This window comes from Egretta garzetta, unplaced genomic scaffold (genome assembly GCF_000687185.1).
Source record: "Egretta garzetta isolate BGI_Z169 unplaced genomic scaffold, ASM68718v1 scaffold1021, whole genome shotgun sequence".
Taxonomy (NCBI): Eukaryota; Metazoa; Chordata; class Aves; order Pelecaniformes; family Ardeidae; genus Egretta; species Egretta garzetta.
The window spans coordinates 17,363-36,236 of NW_009258752.1; the positions used below are offsets into that span (position 1 = coordinate 17,363).

At 38.7% G+C, this 18,874-nt stretch overlaps 1 protein-coding gene across 1 annotated transcript; it reads left to right on the forward strand.

Moving 5' to 3' along the window:
• The first annotated feature begins 551 nt into the window (after nucleotides 1-551).
• CENPI (centromere protein I) lies at nucleotides 552-15,195 on the forward strand. The gene is made up of 20 exons (XM_009649070.2): nucleotides 552-875; nucleotides 1,175-1,312; nucleotides 1,655-1,773; nucleotides 2,626-2,733; nucleotides 3,969-4,017; nucleotides 4,325-4,371; nucleotides 4,572-4,661; nucleotides 6,188-6,316; nucleotides 6,577-6,741; nucleotides 7,003-7,123; nucleotides 7,316-7,407; nucleotides 7,731-7,848; nucleotides 7,947-8,011; nucleotides 8,497-8,594; nucleotides 8,993-9,128; nucleotides 10,889-11,013; nucleotides 12,083-12,131; nucleotides 12,288-12,521; nucleotides 14,061-14,103; nucleotides 14,877-15,195. The coding sequence occupies exons 1-20, from the start codon at nucleotides 677-679 to the stop codon at nucleotides 15,005-15,007; spliced, it is 2,256 nt and encodes a 751-aa protein (XP_009647365.1). The 5' UTR covers nucleotides 552-676; the 3' UTR covers nucleotides 15,008-15,195.
• The last annotated feature ends 3,679 nt before the right edge of the window (nucleotides 15,196-18,874 follow it).

The following is an 18,874-nucleotide window of genomic DNA, read 5'->3' on the forward strand; positions in this document are numbered from 1 at the left end:
TGGTAGCTCTTGTGCTTCACTTAAAAGTTTACCAAAATTTCATATTTTTTTCAGTCTTAGATGCTAGATAGAAAGGCTGTAGAAGAATCTAATTTTTGTAAAATAGGATGATAAGTGTTGTTATGGTCCTCTAAAATCTGTGCATTTCCTTGCAGGAAATCATGACCTGTTGACTGATAACATTGACATACACAATACAAGTAATGAAACTGATAATGCACAAAATAAACTTGGAAGAAAATTGTTGATTGTGTTTTACTAACTTTCTGGTTATGTTAATTTTTGGATCAAAATACTATATATAATTTTATCAGATAATTTTGAAACTGAAAGGAGTTTGTGATAATTTCTACTTACAATTTTTTTCTACTTTTTAATGAAAGAAAAAATGGAGTTTTGATGCACTGTTGTCTGTGCATCTTTGAGTATATTGTCTGATATTTTAGGGGGCAGGCAGCTCTAAAATATTTCTTCTAAGTTCCTGTTATATTATGTAGGATCCCTCTAAAATCTGTTTGTCACGAAAATAATTTTTTCTTTTCTTTCAGGGAACTGGCTCTCTGACGTTCTTCAGCTGTTGGAAGTTGATCTATTTTCTTGTCTCTTCCTAATGAAGGGTTGGAACCCACATGATAAATGAGTAAAATTCTCGAGTTTCAGCTGGGAGTCTGAAAAGATGCAGCGAAGACAGAGCTCTAAGACCCCAAAGCAGTCTCTGCAAGCTCACTCTAAAAATCAAACTGATCTCTCTGCATGGCGAAAAGAAGGGAGAACTGAGCCTGAAGAAAGTGTCCAGAATCATCAGTCTCCTAAGGATCAGAAAAATGACAGCAACCAATATACCCTTGACCAAGCTTTGAGCTACTTTGAGAAAGGTAAGAGTAGTTTTAAGGTTAGCTACCTTAAAAAAAATATAACTACTTTCTTAATAATAACAATAATATCAACAACAACAATAATAATAATCTAATTTTACCTGCTGTTTGCCCTCTTTACCGCCTGAGTTTTGTAATATTTCTTTAATGTCTTAAAAGGTTTTCCCCGTCTGTTACTATGTAAGGAACCCAACAAAAAGGAATATATAGGGACAGTTCAGAGAAGTTTAGCATAATTAATTTTCAGTTCAGAAGTTGTTTCATCCTTGCATTTGTCATCTTTTTTTTTTTCCTCCTAGTTCAAGACCGTGTTTCACTGAAAAAGAACAGTGTTCTGCAGAAACACTTAACTACTGTGGAAAGTATTGCCCTGCAAAGAGGATTACCCCCTGAAGGGTTTGATGTATTGCTAAACGTGGCACTCAGTGGCAAACTTGGTAAAATGTTTATATACTGCTAGTGTGTCTTCTGTGAACATCTCTTTCCACTCTAATCAAACCTGCTTGAGATCATGTGTTTATGGTGACTGTATTGTTAGCTACTTTAGTGTAAAATTAATCTTTCTGGCATACTTCAGTGTAATTTCTGAGTTCATTCTAAAAATAACCTCAGTTCTTGCTACAGGGGAGCGATACCCAGAAAAATATTATGGCACTGTTACTTTAAGCAATGAAGCTCTGAATAATCTTGTCCAGAGGGAATTCTGTCCTAAGCTGCAAAACCATATCAAAGAACCTGGTGCATGAGCATTGTCTTATTTTAAATTCTTTGTTTTCCAGCTGATACAGTGAATACTCGTTTACTGAAAAGCCTGGTTCCAGCCTCAATAATACCAGAAAGTTCTGTGGTTTCATCTGTATCTTGGCTCTGTGTCAGCAAATGCTCAGGCAACATCCAGGTAACTTAATAAATGTTAGTAAATGTTTAGACTACACCTTGGCCATGACAACATGACTTAACATTAGCAAATCAATCTTTTTGGTCTTCCTGTGGTCTGCTCAAAGGTTTATATCACAGAATCATTTAGGTTGGAAAAGACCCCTAAGATCATCAAGTCCAGCCGTAAATCTAACACTGTCAAGTTCACCACTAAACCATGTCCCTAAGTGTCACATCTACACATCTTTTAAATACCTGCAGAAATGGTGACTCAACCACTTCCCTGGGCAGCGCGTTCCAATGCTTGATGAACCCTTTCGGTGTAAAAATTTTTTCTAATATCCAGTCTAAACCTCCCCTGGTGCAACTTGAGGCCATTTCCTCATGTCCTATCACGTGTTACTTGGGAGAAGAGACTTGACCCACTTTGCAACAAGCTCCTTTCAGGTAGTTGTAAAGAGTGACAAGGTCTCCCCTGAGCCTTCTTTTCTCCAGACTAAAGGACCACTGTTCCCACAGCCGCTCCTCATAAGACTTGTGCTTCAGAGCCTTCACCAGCTTTGTTGCTCTGCTTTGAATGCCCTCCAACACCTCAATGTCTTGAGGTGAGGGGCCCTCAGATAATACCTTGGTGTTAGCACATATTCAAAACTGAGCTGCTTTTTCTATTCTAATATGGCAGTTGGTGTTCTTGGCAGGCTTTCTTCCACCGCTGAATTATCCCTGTACTGTTCATCTGTAGCTATCTGGTTGTCCTTGAGAGTGGCACATATCCTTAATGATTGTGTCTCTTAAATTAGCTAGTGACTGGTCTGTCTTGCTTTTGCCCATCACTTAATGTAATATGGTGGTTTTTTTTCCCTATCTGCAGCTGCTTTTTTTAAGATGGTTGATCACAGTGTTTGACTTCATTGATCACAAGGAACAACTTCATGCCCTCTATGGTTTCTTCTTTTCCTTCCTTCAAGATGAGAAGATGGTAAGGAGAGCTGAAGAATATATGGAATTGACAAATAAATCTAAATGTTCATTAATAGTATGCATATTAATGCTAGAATTAGTCTGGAGTAGGTGTTAGAGACCATTTTCTGATGGCTGGAATTTTTTTTTTTTTCATTTTGCATTTTAAGATTGATGGGTAATTTAGATTCAGAAACAGGGAAGTACTGTAGGATTACTTTAGTTTGAGTGCTGTGGTCTGGTTGTTTAAACATACTTCCAAGAACCACTATTCTGCATCACAAATAGAGTGACAGTGTATTCTGTCTAAATTCCCATGAGTAACTATGACTCTGCAGTCTCTGGGATTACCTTTGATATCAGACATCAGCAGGTGAAGTCTCCCACTCCCTGGGGAGAAACTGACTTGCATACTGTGGGCAAAAAGAAAAAAACCTTTTAGAACAGTATTTATTTCTATTTAAAGGTGAGAAGCTCTAAATGCTGTTCTACTTAATTGATTTGAAATGTAGCTTAAATGAGAACAAGCAATGAGGAGAATTCTGCTATGTGGCAACTGTAAAATCCAGGTGCTGGAATATTTAAGTGTTTGGATTCAGTTTGTATTAAGATGATCTTTGCAGTCATATCTAGCATGAAATTATTAATATTCTTTCAGTTTAGGATATTTTGTGGTTAAGACTTCTAAAGTTCCCAAAGTTCTGAGTTACATTTCTTGCAAAGTTTTCAATGGTTTTAAGTTAACATTAGTTATAATCTTTTCATAAAACTGGATTTAAGTTCTTACTGTTTAAAATAGCATCTTCAGGCATGATGGGCCAATTGGAAACTGCAGCAGAGTTGGTGTGAAACTAATTTGAGACCCTTACAGCCTCAATTGTCATTAGAATCTCTAATAAATTTTTTGATTCAAAGGTGTCTTTCTTTTGGAAAATGTAATTGCACTTTCACTGCTGGCTCCTGAAATATCTAGACTATGTTCCAGAAAACAAGATCCAAGCTCACTGAATAGCTTGGTTACTATAGGGACTGCTCATAGTGCAGATAATGTTTCTAAATACAATTGACATGTAAAAAACATGCTCCTTCCTAAGGGAAGTAAGGTATGCTCTGTCCCAGTGGGGATGCAGAAATGACTTGAGGCAGCCAGCTGATGAAACAATATTAGCTTGAGAAGCCTGTATACTGCTTTTAGTGTTCCCTGGTTAGCAATCTGCACCACCAGGATAGTTCATTGCTGCCTTTTCTTTGCAGTGCCCCTATGTCTGCCACTTGCTCTACCTGCTGACCAGGAAAGAAAGTGGTGAGTCTATCCAATTGTTTGAGATGGAATACCATTTTGTTTCTTATTTTGTTTGCTGGCCTTGCCTTTTCTTCCAATGGAGCTAATAGAATAACCAGCCAATATATTGCTTTTAAGGCAAAGAATCATGAGTTCAGCCTGATTTGTGTAACACTTTCTGAATTGGAAACCTATTAGCCTAGAAATAAGACTGATTGGTTCTGCTTGCTTTGCCATGACTTTCTGTAATAAAAGTGATATTACATTTTTGCTTAAATGTCTTATACAGTGATTTTTAAATGCATTATGTTCTTAATTGTATTTCCAGTCAAGCCTTTTCGGGTTAGGAGACTGCTTGACCTCCAGGCAAAAATGGTGAGTTTATTTCAAATCTTGTAGAGTTTGAACTGTGGTTAATAATACAGTTTGTAAGACTGATGTCTTTACAGGATGGAGAAGAACAGCTAGTGTCTGAGGACAGGGTTAGATTTGGATTGTAGGTTTTTTGCTTCTATTAGTCTCTATATTAAAAACATATCCCACATGTTTTTTCCTCTTGTTCTGCTGCTTAACAGGGAATGCAGTCTCATCTGCAAGCTCTGCTATCACTTTACAAACTCTTCTGCCCTGAGCTCGTGACCATAACCCTCCCTGGGAAAATGAAGGTAAGGAATTAGATTTATTTGGAACCGGTACTTACTACAGTATTGCTACCGAGCTTTCTATTTAAGCTATAGCATGATTTACTGGTGAAGATGAATTCTATTTCCTCTTTCCACTGAGTGAAATTAGGTTTGGCAGAGGATTCCTTGCCTTGCATTTTATTTCCTTTTCAGCACAATGAGATGATTTGGAATGGAATGGCATCTACCTTTATTCTTATGAGGATTACTTTAATCTCCTTTTTAGTGTTCTTGCTGGTTTTGACTTGTTTCACACAATGCTAAGTTCTTCAGGAAACAAACGGTCTTATTTGTACAAGGCATTGTCCAAATTGCTGAGTTTCTCAAGTACAAGTAACAGTGGAAGTCAGTAAGTAACTTCCCACTGGAAAGTCTGTGTCATAGAAAAGAGGAAAAAACGTGGGGAAAAATGCAGTAAGCTGATTTGTCAGAGCCTCGAGGTAACAGCAAAAAATACGACTGCTTTTAGAGAGGCCTATGTGTGTGCTTAGCCCTTTGACCAAGTAGAATATATGTAGCAGAAACTGAATGTATAACAGAAAACAGCAGCGGGTGAGACCTAAATTCTGCAATAAACTTTCTTTTGGTACTTCAATGGGATAGACTTTGGGCTGGTTGGTTTTTTGGGTTTTTTTGGTTTTTGTTTTGTGTCTTTTTTTTAAGAGGAGACATTTAATTTATATGTAGGTAAGTTGTGTTTCTAGAAAAGAAAATTTGTTTTACTTCAATCTGCTTGTGTACTTACATTGCTCTATAAATTCATACTTTGCATTGTGCTGTATGGTCACCTGTTGGAGAATTTACATTTTTGGCATGCACAGAGGTGAAGTAAATACCTAGCAACTAAAACCCAAATGCATCTTCAACTGTTTTGATGAACAAACTGTGTTAATTTGTATAATAAAAGCTTGATTACCTAGGCCTAAACCAGTCTGAATACTTTTGTGAAGGTTTGGCACTTGATTAGGATTTAAAAACTGATTGTAATTGAAGTGACGAAAAATAAGTTTTGTGCAGAAAAGGAGTTGGGTTCATTTTTCCAGTTTTCCTTTTAGCTGTAGTATCTGCAATAATTTGAGAATTTGATTACTCGTTGAATTGTTCTGTTTGGCAGATATCATGATGCTGAATTCAGGAAGCTTTCCTAGTAACTTGCATAAGCATACCTTGGTCATGTTTTATTTTAATGTATACTTGAGATTTACTCTTATGAGTTGTCAGTTCATCTGAATGAGGATTATAAATCAGAAGTGTTGGAAATCTCTTCTGAAAAAGGGGACATCATTTCAGAAGGAAATAAAAGCATAACTGTTGAACAGTAGTCAAAAGATAATGAAACTGAGGAATCATGAGAGTTTTGTGCTGTGAAAGCCTAGCCTCTTGGTCTGTCAAGCAGAATTGAGTGTATATACATTACTGTGCTGATGTTTATCAGAATAGAAATTGATCTTTCTGTCACTTTGTCTTAGTTTGGCTTGTTGCATAGATGGTCTGGTTTATGTTTTCAGACTTACTTCAAGAATTCAGAGGGCCCATGGAAAGCAGCAATCAGTGCAATAAGGCGAAGAAACCAGGAAAACTCTCCAGTGCCCCTTCCACTCGTTTTAGGCACAGCTCAACCTCAGTCACGAAAAAGGGTAGGTTATGGGCCTAAGGTAGACCCCAGAAGGTGCCAAACAGCGGTGTTCGTTATGAATATTGGCAAATAATGGGAGTCAGGCTTTATTTCAGCACTGGGATGAGCGGAGTAGCTATACAGAAATGCAGCATTCCCATTACAATGAAAGCCTGGATAACTTTTTGCGAAACAGGGTTTTTATGGGAACACTGGTCACAAGTGCACTTGATTGCATTGGAAACAGAGTTGTTGCTATTAATTTGTGTTCCTTTTCTACAGAAATGGAATAGCCAGTTGATTATACCTGCAAGCAGTACAAACAAAAATAATTTAGAAGAGGACAGGGAAAAGCGCCGTGTTGATTTGTACAGTACAAATGAGTCTTTTCCAGTGGAGCAGCTGCAGACCTTTTCTCAGCTCCTACAAAATATCCACCGTCTAGAGGTGAGTTTCAGGAAGATCTCAGTAAGCTCACTGAATGTATTGAGAGATCAAAGGATGTTCCTCTATGCCCATATATGTGAATAGTGTGTGGGCTACCCAGTTCTAACAGAGCATCTAGTCCCATCTGAGGGTGATGAATGAGTCCTAGAGATGATCTTGTTCCTGGTAAAAGAATTGGACAACTCTGATAGAATGAAATTCTCTGGCAATTTGCTGATGTAAATACTTAATAACTGTTTTTTTTCTTTATTTCTCTCACAGTTTCCTTCCCAGATGGGTTCAGTGCTAACAAACCCTTTGTTGCTTCACTACATTAATTGCATCAAAGATGAATCTATTTATCTGAGGCTCTACTATTGGATGGGCCAGACTCTTCAGGAAGGTAGGAACTTAGTATTACCTTCCATGGTAGGAAGGTGGTTTTCCACCTTTCAGTAATGGTACTTTCCTATTCAGATTTATAGTGATAATCACATTGCATTAAAACAACTACTAGAGGAGAACTGAATTTTGTTTCTGATTGTGCTTGTTCTTGGTGTGGTCATATTCAAATACAATATTTTCTCCTGTTTAGAATGCACCTGGTGTGTGGCTGATAATAACCGATATGAAGAAGAATTCAAGGACTTCCTGGAAACTGTCTACAAGACGCAGTGTTTCTTGCAGGTAAGTGCCTGTTTTGTGGAAGCTAAGGGTCTCACAAAGTCTTCCCTTTAAGCACTGTTAAGACTTACCTGTTTCCTGTAGTATCTCTGAGAAGTGACAGTGTCTCAAGTAATAAAAATGCGTATTCTTATAGCAAGTCAATATTCTGGAGATGGCGTTGTTTTCTGCAGGAAAATATTCTGATATTCAGAATGATAATTTGAATGTCCTAGTGAATTGTATGGGAGGAAGGAGGTGTAAGCCTCTTTCTTCAGGATGAAGTGAGCATGGCAAGGTGCAGGCATATGAGATGAGTTTTTGAATGTTCATCTTCTGCTTTGTAGGAGGGATTTTCTTCCTGTGAAGAGTTCCTGTACAAGAGCCTACCTCTCTGGGATGGCTTCTGCTGCCGATCACAAATCCTCAGACTTGTGAGTTGGATCCCCCTCAGCAGCTTCTCTGGTATGTGTTGCAAATCCTTTGTGTGAGGCTGGGCAGGGCCTGGTCTCAGGGGATAGAATTTGTGCACAGCTATCATGCTGCTTTCTCATTTGTTTCAGAAATGAAGTCATATCTCTATGATCCCCTGGCACATCTCTTTTTCACATCGTCCCTTTACTTTAAGGTAATTGAAGTGAGTACAGTGGCTGCTTGCTTTTTGTTGGTATTGCTATCTACACTTGTGTCAGATGTAGCAGTCTGAGGGATTGTATAGTGGACTTCTTTTGGGGAAGTCTGTGCCCAAGTGAGGGTAAGCTATATACTTACAACATGACTTCTCTGGGCATTTGAGTGCCTTTAAGATAGTTTCTTTTTTGACTGGAATTAAACCGGGGCACTGGAAATAAAAAGAACCAACAGTACACAAGACAATAGTTGGTTTGTTTTATTGCAGTTTTAACTCAGTATTTGAAACTCGTATTCTCCAGGAAAAGCTGTGTAACCCATACGTTTGGTTCAAGGGGATGTACAATTATCTCGCTGCTCTTTGTGGTCCTGAGAAACTCTTGATATCTTTCCTTGTATATTTCAATTCTCATGGCATTTTTTGTTTAGTAGTATTCACTTAATTAAATTGTCACCAACCTGTTTTCTTTTTGCCTGTTGCAGTGCAGTGTTCTTGAGAGCCTGAAAGAGCTGTTGCAGAACTGGTTAAATTGGCACGTGATTCATCTGGATTCAGAGTCTGATGCTCAAGTCCATTCTTTGTAAGATTGAAATAAATGCAATACAGTGTTCTGTGCATTGTTCACTAGTGTGAACTAGGCATACATTCTAGCCCTATTACCTAGCATAAAGACCTACTAAAATGTTAATAATGCTGTAATATTTCTGCTATATCGTTCTTTCTCTTTCTTTAAACATATTTCAATTGACACTGGAAATTGAAATGTCCAGAAGGCAAAATCCTTGCAATGCTGACAGCTGGGTCATGTTTGTAATAATGTTGGTAACAGTATGTTACTGGGTATATTGAAGAACAAATGCACGTTGCTGAATGCTTGGTGGGACAGAAGATAAACTTCAATTTATTTTTTACCACTTTTCCTTTTTACTGTTTGCAAAGTTGTATATATACTAATGTTGCGTCATGTCACTGCTGCAGGAATACCACCCTTTCTGGACTAGTGAACGTGGTGGCTGAACTGATCCACTTTGTTGGATGGATTTCTACTGTTGCATTGCGTTTGGAAAACAGTCCTACTTTCTTGCTGTACTTCATCCTGGATTTCTATGAGACTGTATGTATCCCATTCACTTTGGCTTTCAAAATCCCAATACTCCAAGGCTGTTTGCATTTTTTGAGCTGGAGTATGGAAACAGCTTTCTCATTGTAGTTTACAGAATTTAGTGATTAAATGCAAGAATGTTTCAAATACTTGGTTCATCTACAGGTGATAGCTGCTACTGTTGCATCTATAGACAGAACCAAGTATGCTGCTTGAAAGTGGTTGCTCTTAAGCCAGAAGTGAACTGTGGGAGGGGAAGTAACAATATGGCATAACATGGTTTTTTAATAATTTATAAAAAAGAACAACGTTCAGTTCAATTTCAAACAACATACCCTGATTTTTTTCCTTAAATGTTCCCTTAAACAAATTAAGATTTTGTCCTGCAGACTAACTAAGCAGCATCAAATAGGCTTAAGTCTATTCTTTGGCTTCTTCATGTCCTCTCTGTAGATGTGCTTACTGCCACATGAACTCCAGCCATGCGGTTGTTGCTCCTAAAATTTGGATAAAATTGTGAAGACTTAAATAAACAATGACAGTTCTGAAATCTACTTGTAACTAAAATGTCCATTAAAAATACACAAAACTAATGGGCAACAATATTTGCATAAGACTGTGTTTAAAATAAGTAAATGCTCATTCTATGGGAATATACAGAGAATCGTGCACCCTTTGATATGTGATTATTGGTGCTCTAGCAGACAACTAGGATTTGAATTTTTTCTTGACATTTTGCTTATGTATTTAAACTCTATAGAGATTTCTAAAATCATGCAGCTGAGGTATTAAATAAAGAGTCTAGATTTCTGAAAATACTAGTAATTCAGTTACAAATATCTGCCTATACCTTACATGGTATAGCTGTACTGAAGGCAAGAGGAAAAGTGAAGGTTTGGCAAACAATCTTTAGTGAAGAGTCTGTTATGAGATTAGGGGAAGAAGTCCTAAAACAATTGATGTGCCTAATTTAACAAAATGTAAAAAGTATCCATCTTTAGGATAGTGGGCTGTCACAGCTTAATTGTTCGTGGTCTGAGCTGCAGTAACTAGACATGCTTATTCTTAGACCGCTACTCTTCTGAGAATGATGCATACCCTCCTGAAGGAGCGTACCTTTGGGAATAGTTACTCTGGCTAAGCTATAGAGGACAGTAATGTGTTGTTACAGCAATATTTCTTTCAATTATTTATCCATACTTTAAAACTGTCATAGGTTCAGAAATTTTAAAATGTCTTTTTTACTTGAAACTGAATCTTAAATTCTAAACATGAGTCTGATAATAAATCCATATCTTATGGCCATATCATCTTTTCTTAGAGAAAAGCTTTATCACGTGTTCATGCAGTTCCAGCAAGGTCAAACAGAAAAATTTTATTTCCCAATTGGAAGAGATGTAATATCTGTTTGGCTTGCTGGTATCAGCAAACCAGGCCAGGAACAAGGTCAGGTCTGGTGCAATGCCAGCTATGTATGTTGGAATGATCTAAAAGATTACAAAAAATGGCTACTTCTTTTTTACAGTGATCTAGGTAGATTTGACTCAGCATGTCAAAACATACGGTATACCTAAATGGTTGAAGCAGAGACTGAGATACGAACATGTCTCATACTGAGAAGGCAACAAACAATTGCTTCACACTGGCCTTTCCTCCTAGGTGAAGTTTATGGAGCTGTCTGGAATGCAGTGTCATGCTCTCTTTTGCTCTTAGATGCTTTGGGGTTTGTTAATGGCAGTAATAATCTGCCTGGATTTGCTTCATTCCTGCAGGTGTGTGACATGTATCTGAGGTATAATCTGCCTTTGTTGATAATGCCCCCTGCTGGAGTTTTCTACCCAGCGCTTCTCAGCATGGATTCTGTCAGCTTGAATCAGCTCTGCTACATTATGTACAGGTATTACAAATGGTGTGGGTTGTAGGTACTCCTTGTCTTCTCTTTCAGTCTTTTGGAAATGAAATTACCTTGGTGTAAAAATCTGAAATCTACTTTTTCTTACCAAAGGTGAAAGTGCCTGTTGTGCCCAGCTTTCATGATACAGGATTTTATAGCTGTAGTTCCTACTCTCTTTTTTTCAGTTATCTAAAATAGCAGGATTCAGACCTCTTTCCTAGTACTATTTCCATATCTTTGATATGTGAAGGAAGGAGTTCCCATATTGTTTTGAGAGAACTTAAGTCAACCAGATGGAATCACCAGTAGTTAATTATACAACTTGTCACTCCTGTGCTTTGATCACTAGACTTGAACTTTTCCTTGCAAATTCTTTAATGTGCTGAGTAGGAAGCACTTCTGCCACCTCTGTGGGAATTTGGAACTGCCTCATGCTGCCTGCAGGTCCAAAGAGAGTACTGTTTAGCCCTCTGCAGGATCCACCAACATGGCTGCTGTTCTTGGCCTTGTTAGTTCCAGTGGTTGCATCTGAGAAGAAGAGTAGCCAATTGCTGACAGCTGGCACAGGGCTCTCCATGTGGCATTTTCTCTAAGGAGTCTGCAGGGTAATTAACATGACAGGATGGTCTCTGGGAAATAAGAGCAGTTAGTGCTTATTATATAGAAAAACTGTCAAGTTGCATTACTTCCAGTGGCTTCTGTTTCTCTGCTTAATGAATGAAAGTCTCCCTTCTTAAAAATACACTGCATTTTTCTGCTGATTTTAAGGCTGTTTATAAATTCTTGCATATTGCCTTTATGAAGGTGACTGTCCCAGGCAAACTGGTCATGTCTTAATCATTTAAGAGATGAATAGTAGCGGGTGTCTCCCTGCTCTACCTGGAAAGGGTGGATCTATGACAAGTGATAAAGTCCCTTTGAATTCTTTCTAAAGTATCTTTTTTACCAGTAAAGTTTGATCTCTCTCATGGAGGAAATAAGCTTTCTCAATACATTTGTCCAGGTTTTTTCAACAATGGTAAGTAGTAAAAATTTACAGGCACCTGACTTTCTCTTTTGTTTGTTTTTTCAGGTATCGAACCAACTTGGTGGCTGCAAAAGAAAATGAGCTGAGTAAAAAGGTATCATGGACAAATCTGCTTTGTGCTAGAATGGACCTTAGCAAGCAGTTGGGTTGAATGGAGGGGAGGTGTTCTGATGGCATTTTTCTAAGGACTGGAGGGAGCACACAACTGCTTTGAGGATGCTATTTATTAATTTGTTTTCTTGTCCCTCAGAAAATACTGCAGTTCAAGTTCAGTAGCCAGACATACCAAGAGTACAACCAGTACATAATAGCTATGGTGGGTTGTCTGTGGACATCCAATGCATTCCAGAAGGATATTCATCCTCAAGGTCTTTGTATGGATGATGAACTGCTGAAGAAAACTACAGTACAGGATTTCAAAACCAGCTTTAACATTGTCTACCACCCAGCCATGATGGGCTATGCTGTCCTCTTCCTGCAGCAGGTAATGGTATAGGCCAATGTTTGGGCCTTTGGCAGCACCAGATGTTCTGTCTTGACAGTTTCTCTAGAGAAATGCCTCTCAGTATACTGGCTGACTTGAGGGGTCAACTGAGCTTTCAAAAGCTGGTATGGAATTCTGTGTTTGTGTCAGATTAGTGGCACAATTTGAATAATCTTTGTTTGCATGGTATGAAAGCATGAATGTAACAGTTTAGGTGTGAATCTGTGCTTATGATAATTTTGAGGATAGAACTCAAATAGCTAAATAATGAAATAAAATACAGATTCAGTAAAAGCTTCCCAATAGTGCATCCTGCCCCACAAAATATGGAGTGTGACCTAAACACGTGAACTCCAGCAAGTCGAGAAATACATGGTTAAATTGTATACAGTTGTGCAGGGTAGAACTTTTAGCAGTGCTTTCTGGCTCTTGCAATAGTTGTTGAGAATGGCTTATTAAAAAAGACATACAAGTAGCTACTTCAAGTACAGAAGTAAGATAATACAGTGCTGTCTTGTGTTGTCTGATATGAGTTCTGCTTAGTAGTTGTCTTAAATTCTGGGTGCCATCATGTGTTCAGTGCAGCTACTGAATAGTGGAGGAAGCAGCTTGCCAGAGTTGTTACCTGTTCTGAGACGTGCGTGCTGCTCTGAGAAATCAGGTTTTGTAGGCTATCCAAGGGTTGTGCAAAGGCGCCGTTTTGTTGTAAGGAATGGTGGCAGATTTAAGGCGTGCATAGGTATGGCTCCTGGAATGAAGCAAGGAAGGCCTCTTACTGCTGATTAAACCCAAGTTTTGTCTTTGCTAGAGAAGGCTATTTTATTTTTGTTATATACAATTTTTTTTCCTTGGTCTTTCTGCTGTTGTAGCAGGATTAGTTTTTCATGTCTTTTGTCTAGATCTGTTCCATTCTGAGGCCTTCTTCTTCGTAGCTTTTGCAAGTAAAAAAAAAAACCGAACCCACTACATTAAAAAAAAAAAAAACAAAACCAACAACCAAAACCTTCTGGTGGAGAATTTTTGCATTTTTCCTAATGCAGAACCAAGAAAGGGGATTTTGCTAAGCAGCTATCATGGGTGTCTCAAGACAGGAAAAAATATTTAGCTGCAGTGCCATCTTTTCTTAAACACTTCAGTGCTGAGCACCAGAGGGCACTGCTCTGCAGCACACTTAGAGAACACAAGCAATAATGTAAATGCAGGTTCTCTCCTCCTGCTCTTTCTCATTTTGGGGAATTATCTGTCTAATGTTTTGAAGGGGTAGCTTTTACATTGTAGAGTGACAATAGTTAAAGATGCCTATAAATATTCTCTGTTGTTATCCAGTAATGCTGCAGCACAGGGCAAGAGGGTCTCCACATTACCTTGCTACTTGTGGGCACAGTAGGATGCTGGAAGCCCATTCTGAAGCATGATTAAAAACCTCTGAATTTCTTTGCACACATGCAGTTCCTGATTTAGGAGGGGAGTAAGCAGAGGCCCAGCAACTCTGGACATACTTTTTATCTGACAGTACTTTTTTTATTCCCTCTTGTTAAGGCTTGGCCAGATGATACCACCTTCAACTTCAGCTTAATTAAGGTAAGATTTCTTGTATAGATAATATTCACCAATCCCATAAATACTCTATAAAAATTTGGAAAGGGGAAAATTCCAGCTGTAGACTTTGGTTCAATCTCTTAACAGGTCCAAACATGAGGACATCAACATTTGAGACGTTATGTATCTAGCCATCTGTGGGTAGTGGTCTCGGATTTTTATATATTTCCACCACAAGTCAGTGCAGTATCAGGCCAAGGCTGATGATTGTTCTCTGCAGGCTCCAGAAAAAGTTATATTTTTGGTGTACTTGAAGCAGAATTTCTATTATCAATGAACTTAAAATTAAATTTCTGAGATGAATGTGTATCTTTGTTATAGCTTTGAATACGCATCCTCCACTGAGCAAGTACAGTGGCAGTTTGTTTCCTTTCCTGTATCACAGTGTACTTCAAACCTGATCTGGAGGAATCGTCATTAGTGATGGAAGGAAGATGTTAATATCCATTTTCATTTGTTTCCTGACATCTTCACTGTTGATCCAATAGACTTTTCTCTTTTTAGAATGGGGATTTATAAACTTCTTCTATATTTAAAAAAGATAATGATTTTTCATGTTCAAGCTAAGAATGTATAATACATATATGAAAAGTTTGGGCATTTGAGAACAGGACATGACCCTGTTTACCTGTGGGTATTTACAGACTAGGACGAATTGTTGTCAAACTGTGGAAGGTGATATTTACAGACCTTTTTCAGATTGGCCTGAGAAAGAGACAAAGCTATGTCCTGCACATCTGACATTTCTTTCTGTTTAAAAAAAATGGAACTGGTATCTGGAATATCTCTATGCACAAGGTTTAAAGGGCCTGAAGGTCTTTATTGAAAGCAGCATCAATCGTGTTTCCCAGGCTTCTCACAGTAAAGCAGGGAACGTGCAAGTGTGACCCTGGGACTCACTGGACGCTTTTTATCATCTGGAACAGGAAAGCAGAATATAATGGACTGTGTCACTAATTCTTCCTTCCTCAGAGGAAAGAAACAGAGCAATTACCCTTGTCTGCGTTTTTGTACTGACATGTATTTTAGGAAAGTGAAGACACAAGAAGGAATGCTTAGGCTGGCTTGGTTCACTAGACACAGCTGCTGAGCTAATATGTTATGTGTCGTCCACATTTTTCATCCTCATTTTCCTCTGTTGGACTATCTGCTCTGATTGAGAAACAAACATTTTCCATCTCAAAACTGCAATGAACACTGCTGCTTCATTTATAAGTAATGTTGATCCCTGACCTGCTTTGCCTTCCTTGACAGTAGGTAATGAGAAACGATTTAATCAGCTTTTCAGGGAAACTGTGTATGTACGGAGTTGGAGCACTATGTGTTTCCCAATTCCCTGTTGTTCTGTGTATATACTGGCTTGTAACAGGCTGATGAAACTGACCTTCCTGAACTTCATTTTCCCTGTGAAGCTTCCAAAAGGGACTTTTTGCTAACATTACTTAGAATGTTCTTCTAATGCAGCTGGAAAATTTGGTGCTCAGATGATAGTTTATTGATGATTGGAGCACTTGAATGATGTTGCCACCAGCTCACCATTTTCTATTGATAAGTGCAAATGTGGCTTTCCTTTTTGTGTTTTTAGCTCCATATGTGTTGTATATTATATGTGTAAATATATGTAATTTATATTCTATAAAATGTTTCCAACATGCCATTTTGAAAGAACTCTACAAAATGTATCTTCTGTCATTTCATTTTCACACTGAGTAGAAGTTGGGAGAAGCTGAACTCAGGTCTCCCAAAATCTGAGTGAACTGTATTTCACTGCTGTAAAACGAGGTTGTAACCACTTAAAAGATGGGTGAGACTATACTGAATTTTGCATTGTAAATCTGTACTTTGATCCAGTAAAGGAATCAGTCCTCAGAGTGACTCCAGAGCCACTAAGGATGTGTTTGGTTTCTTCATCCTCTCAAGATCAGACTGGCTCTAAGTTGAGCACCATCCTTCTCAGCTCAACTAGATGATCTGGTTAATATGTGTATATATATTTATATGTATATATAGATTCTCTCCAGAAAATAAGAAAATCTTTCACTGAAGACTTTGAAAGAGATTTGCAGAGAGATCTGGTTAGACTAACGTATTGCCCTTTCTCATCTGCCTGTGTTATTCTAGCTAGTGTAAGTGCTGCTTGCTAATTTCTGTCAAGGGAAACATCTTCAAAAATCCTGATTATATTTTCTCAACAGGGAAAACTCCACAAATTACAAATTCCTCCAAGTGTATATGTTTCAAGATGTGGCCCTCACTTATAACCAGTTATCTCTTTCAAAGTCTGGTACTGTCATTTTGGACCAGCTTGGCTTGTTGGCTGAGGACTGTCCCAATACTGGCAGCTGGCAATCCCCATCATAGTGTTGCCTATTGTTAAACTCAAAGGTTTCAGCTGAGGACCCAAGAAGGAGAGGTCTGTAGCTCCATAGCTGTATTTATAATTTTTCTATGAAGCTACCTTCAGAAAGGTATTGGAGATGCTAACACTTATGCTGGAAAGCCTGTGTACTGCATTCCTTAAGGACAACTTAATCCTTAGCTTTTTGTCTTTACACCATACAATTGTCTTCAGATGTTGACCAGACTTGTAATTCCGTATTGCTGTACTGGGATTCTGTATAGGAATAGGGCTGGAGGTATTGATAGCCCTAGGAAAACAAGAGGTGAAGACATGGACCCAGTTACAGATCTGTATGGCAGCCTCATTCAGTGGGGAAAGCAGCAAATACAGAACACCTCAAAGAAGCATTTAGTTCTAGATAGGAAGACAGGCTTGATGTTACCGGGGTGCTGTTTGGAGTTTACCTGGAAGGAGCAGAGCTCTGTAGCATTCCTGTCAGACTGGAAGGTGCTGCCAGAGGCTTCATTTCAGTTGTGAAAGGTGCTTAGATTCTTAAAAGTCTGTGTAATGTATGTAAATGTGTTTAAAGAGGCTTACAGCAGAGTCCTTTAGGATATACTGAATGTTGTATTGTTATTGGTCCCTGAGATCAATTTTCCCATGAGGCTGGTGTTTGGTTGAGAAAACACAGAATCATGTTATGGAAGACTCATTGCTGCATCACAGGTCTTTTATTATACCCTGTGTTGCAAAAGTCTTTAAACAAATTGTGTACAATTTTATAATTCAGGTGCACAGGCTAGACGCTTAGAGGTGCAGATAACTGTAACAGGGCAGATGATCAACAAAGCGGACATCAAAGACAAGTTAAGATGGCTGTTTAAAATGTCCTTTCCATGTAGCAATGATGTGCCTAGTATTACTGGGCTCTTGAGATGACTTTTAGCCTCTTTGTACACCTTGGTAGGTCTTGTCTTTCACATCTGGACATTTTGTCTTCATTTTTCTCTAAATATCTGACTTTACTAGCGTTCCCCTTGAATGGAAAAATGGTCCCTTTAGGGAGGAATGTGCTGCTGTACCTCTTCCTTCCCTATATGCCCCCCACCCCCTGCTCAATCCTGCATGGGGTATGCAGGCATAGCTCCACTAATTTCTAATGGATCTAGGCTGAGTTGCACCAGCTGAACATCTGGTCCACAGTTCACAGAACCAAAGCCATTAACCCCACCCCTGTCAGGCACATTGGCCTGAGCATTATACATCTGAAATGCAAATGCCTTAGGCTAGAGTTAAGCTGAGTAATTCTTCTGAAGCCATGCTTGCTTTATGTTTGTGTTAATCATGATTTTGTTTTGTGGGGAGAGACTCACTTGTGCACTTTTATGCATCAGGCTCTGTTGCCCTTTCAGTGAGAGCTTGCTCTGAAAGAGTTAATAATTTCAACCTGTTTTCAGCTGGAATGAAGAAACTGGTTCCTCTGTGTCCCTGCTTTCTATTCTCTTGTTGGCCTACTTCCCTCTGCTTGCATTTTGCATTCCTAATGCCATGAATAAATCAGGACCCAAGGATTTAGAAGGTGGTACAGCTGTAGCCACTCAGAAAATTGAACCTCTGAGGCTTGTACTGCAGCTCTAACAACTGCCAATATGTGCGCTCCTGAACTCTTCTAATAACATTTAACTGGTACCAAACCAAAACTCACTTTGCCCTTTTTATATAGTGTTTAAGTTTTCTGTGCTTCTGCCCAGTGTCTCCTCACTTGGGTCCCTTTGTCTTTTAGTTGAAGCTCAGTTATAAGCCCTTTAGGGCAGGGCAGTTGCCTCCTGGCTGCTGTGACAAAATGGTTTATCACAAATTTTTGCACAGAGGAGAAAAATAAGGGAAACTGAGGGATCTGACCTGGCTAAGGGTTCATCTTCTCTACAGAATCACAGCACAGTGAGACTCCTGTCTGGCTGTTGTGCTAGATCCTCTGATAATTTGTCATTAATAATACACACTGGACTCCTTTTATTTGTTGCACTGTGGCTCCTGAGAGTGTGTGAGGGAGCTCTTTATGTGCGCTTTAGTCAGAGGATACAGACAGTTTGGGTGAAGAACAACAGGCATTGGTAACAAGCTTGCTCTGGAGGATGAATATCCAAGTAAAGTAAAGTCTCCAAGTATTTTCTTCCAGGAAAGATGACTTATGTTGTACTGATGGCTTTCCCTCATTATGGCTCTGCCTTTTAGAATAAAAGTAATGATTTTGGTCTGATAATGGTTTGATTTCACCAAACTTTGCTTTTGACTGAGAAAGTCTTTTATGACCTTCTTAGCATATGGTGACGTGGTTTTCGGCACAGGATTCCTGAGATCTGTACCTCGCTGTTAGACCTGCCTGAGTAACTCCACAGTAATTATAGTTGAC

Bases quoted from the DNA above. Each gene is read 5' to 3' on its own strand.
- CENPI (XM_009649070.2), top strand. From the start codon at position 677: ATGCAGCGAAGACAGAGCTCTAAGACCCCAAAGCAGTCTCTGCAAGCT. The intron at 4,018-4,324 runs GTGAGTCTATCC...TTGTATTTCCAG, and splicing joins GCTGACCAGGAAAGAAAGTG to TCAAGCCTTTTCGGGTTAGG. The intron at 6,742-7,002 runs GTGAGTTTCAGG...TTTCTCTCACAG, and splicing joins AAAATATCCACCGTCTAGAG to TTTCCTTCCCAGATGGGTTC.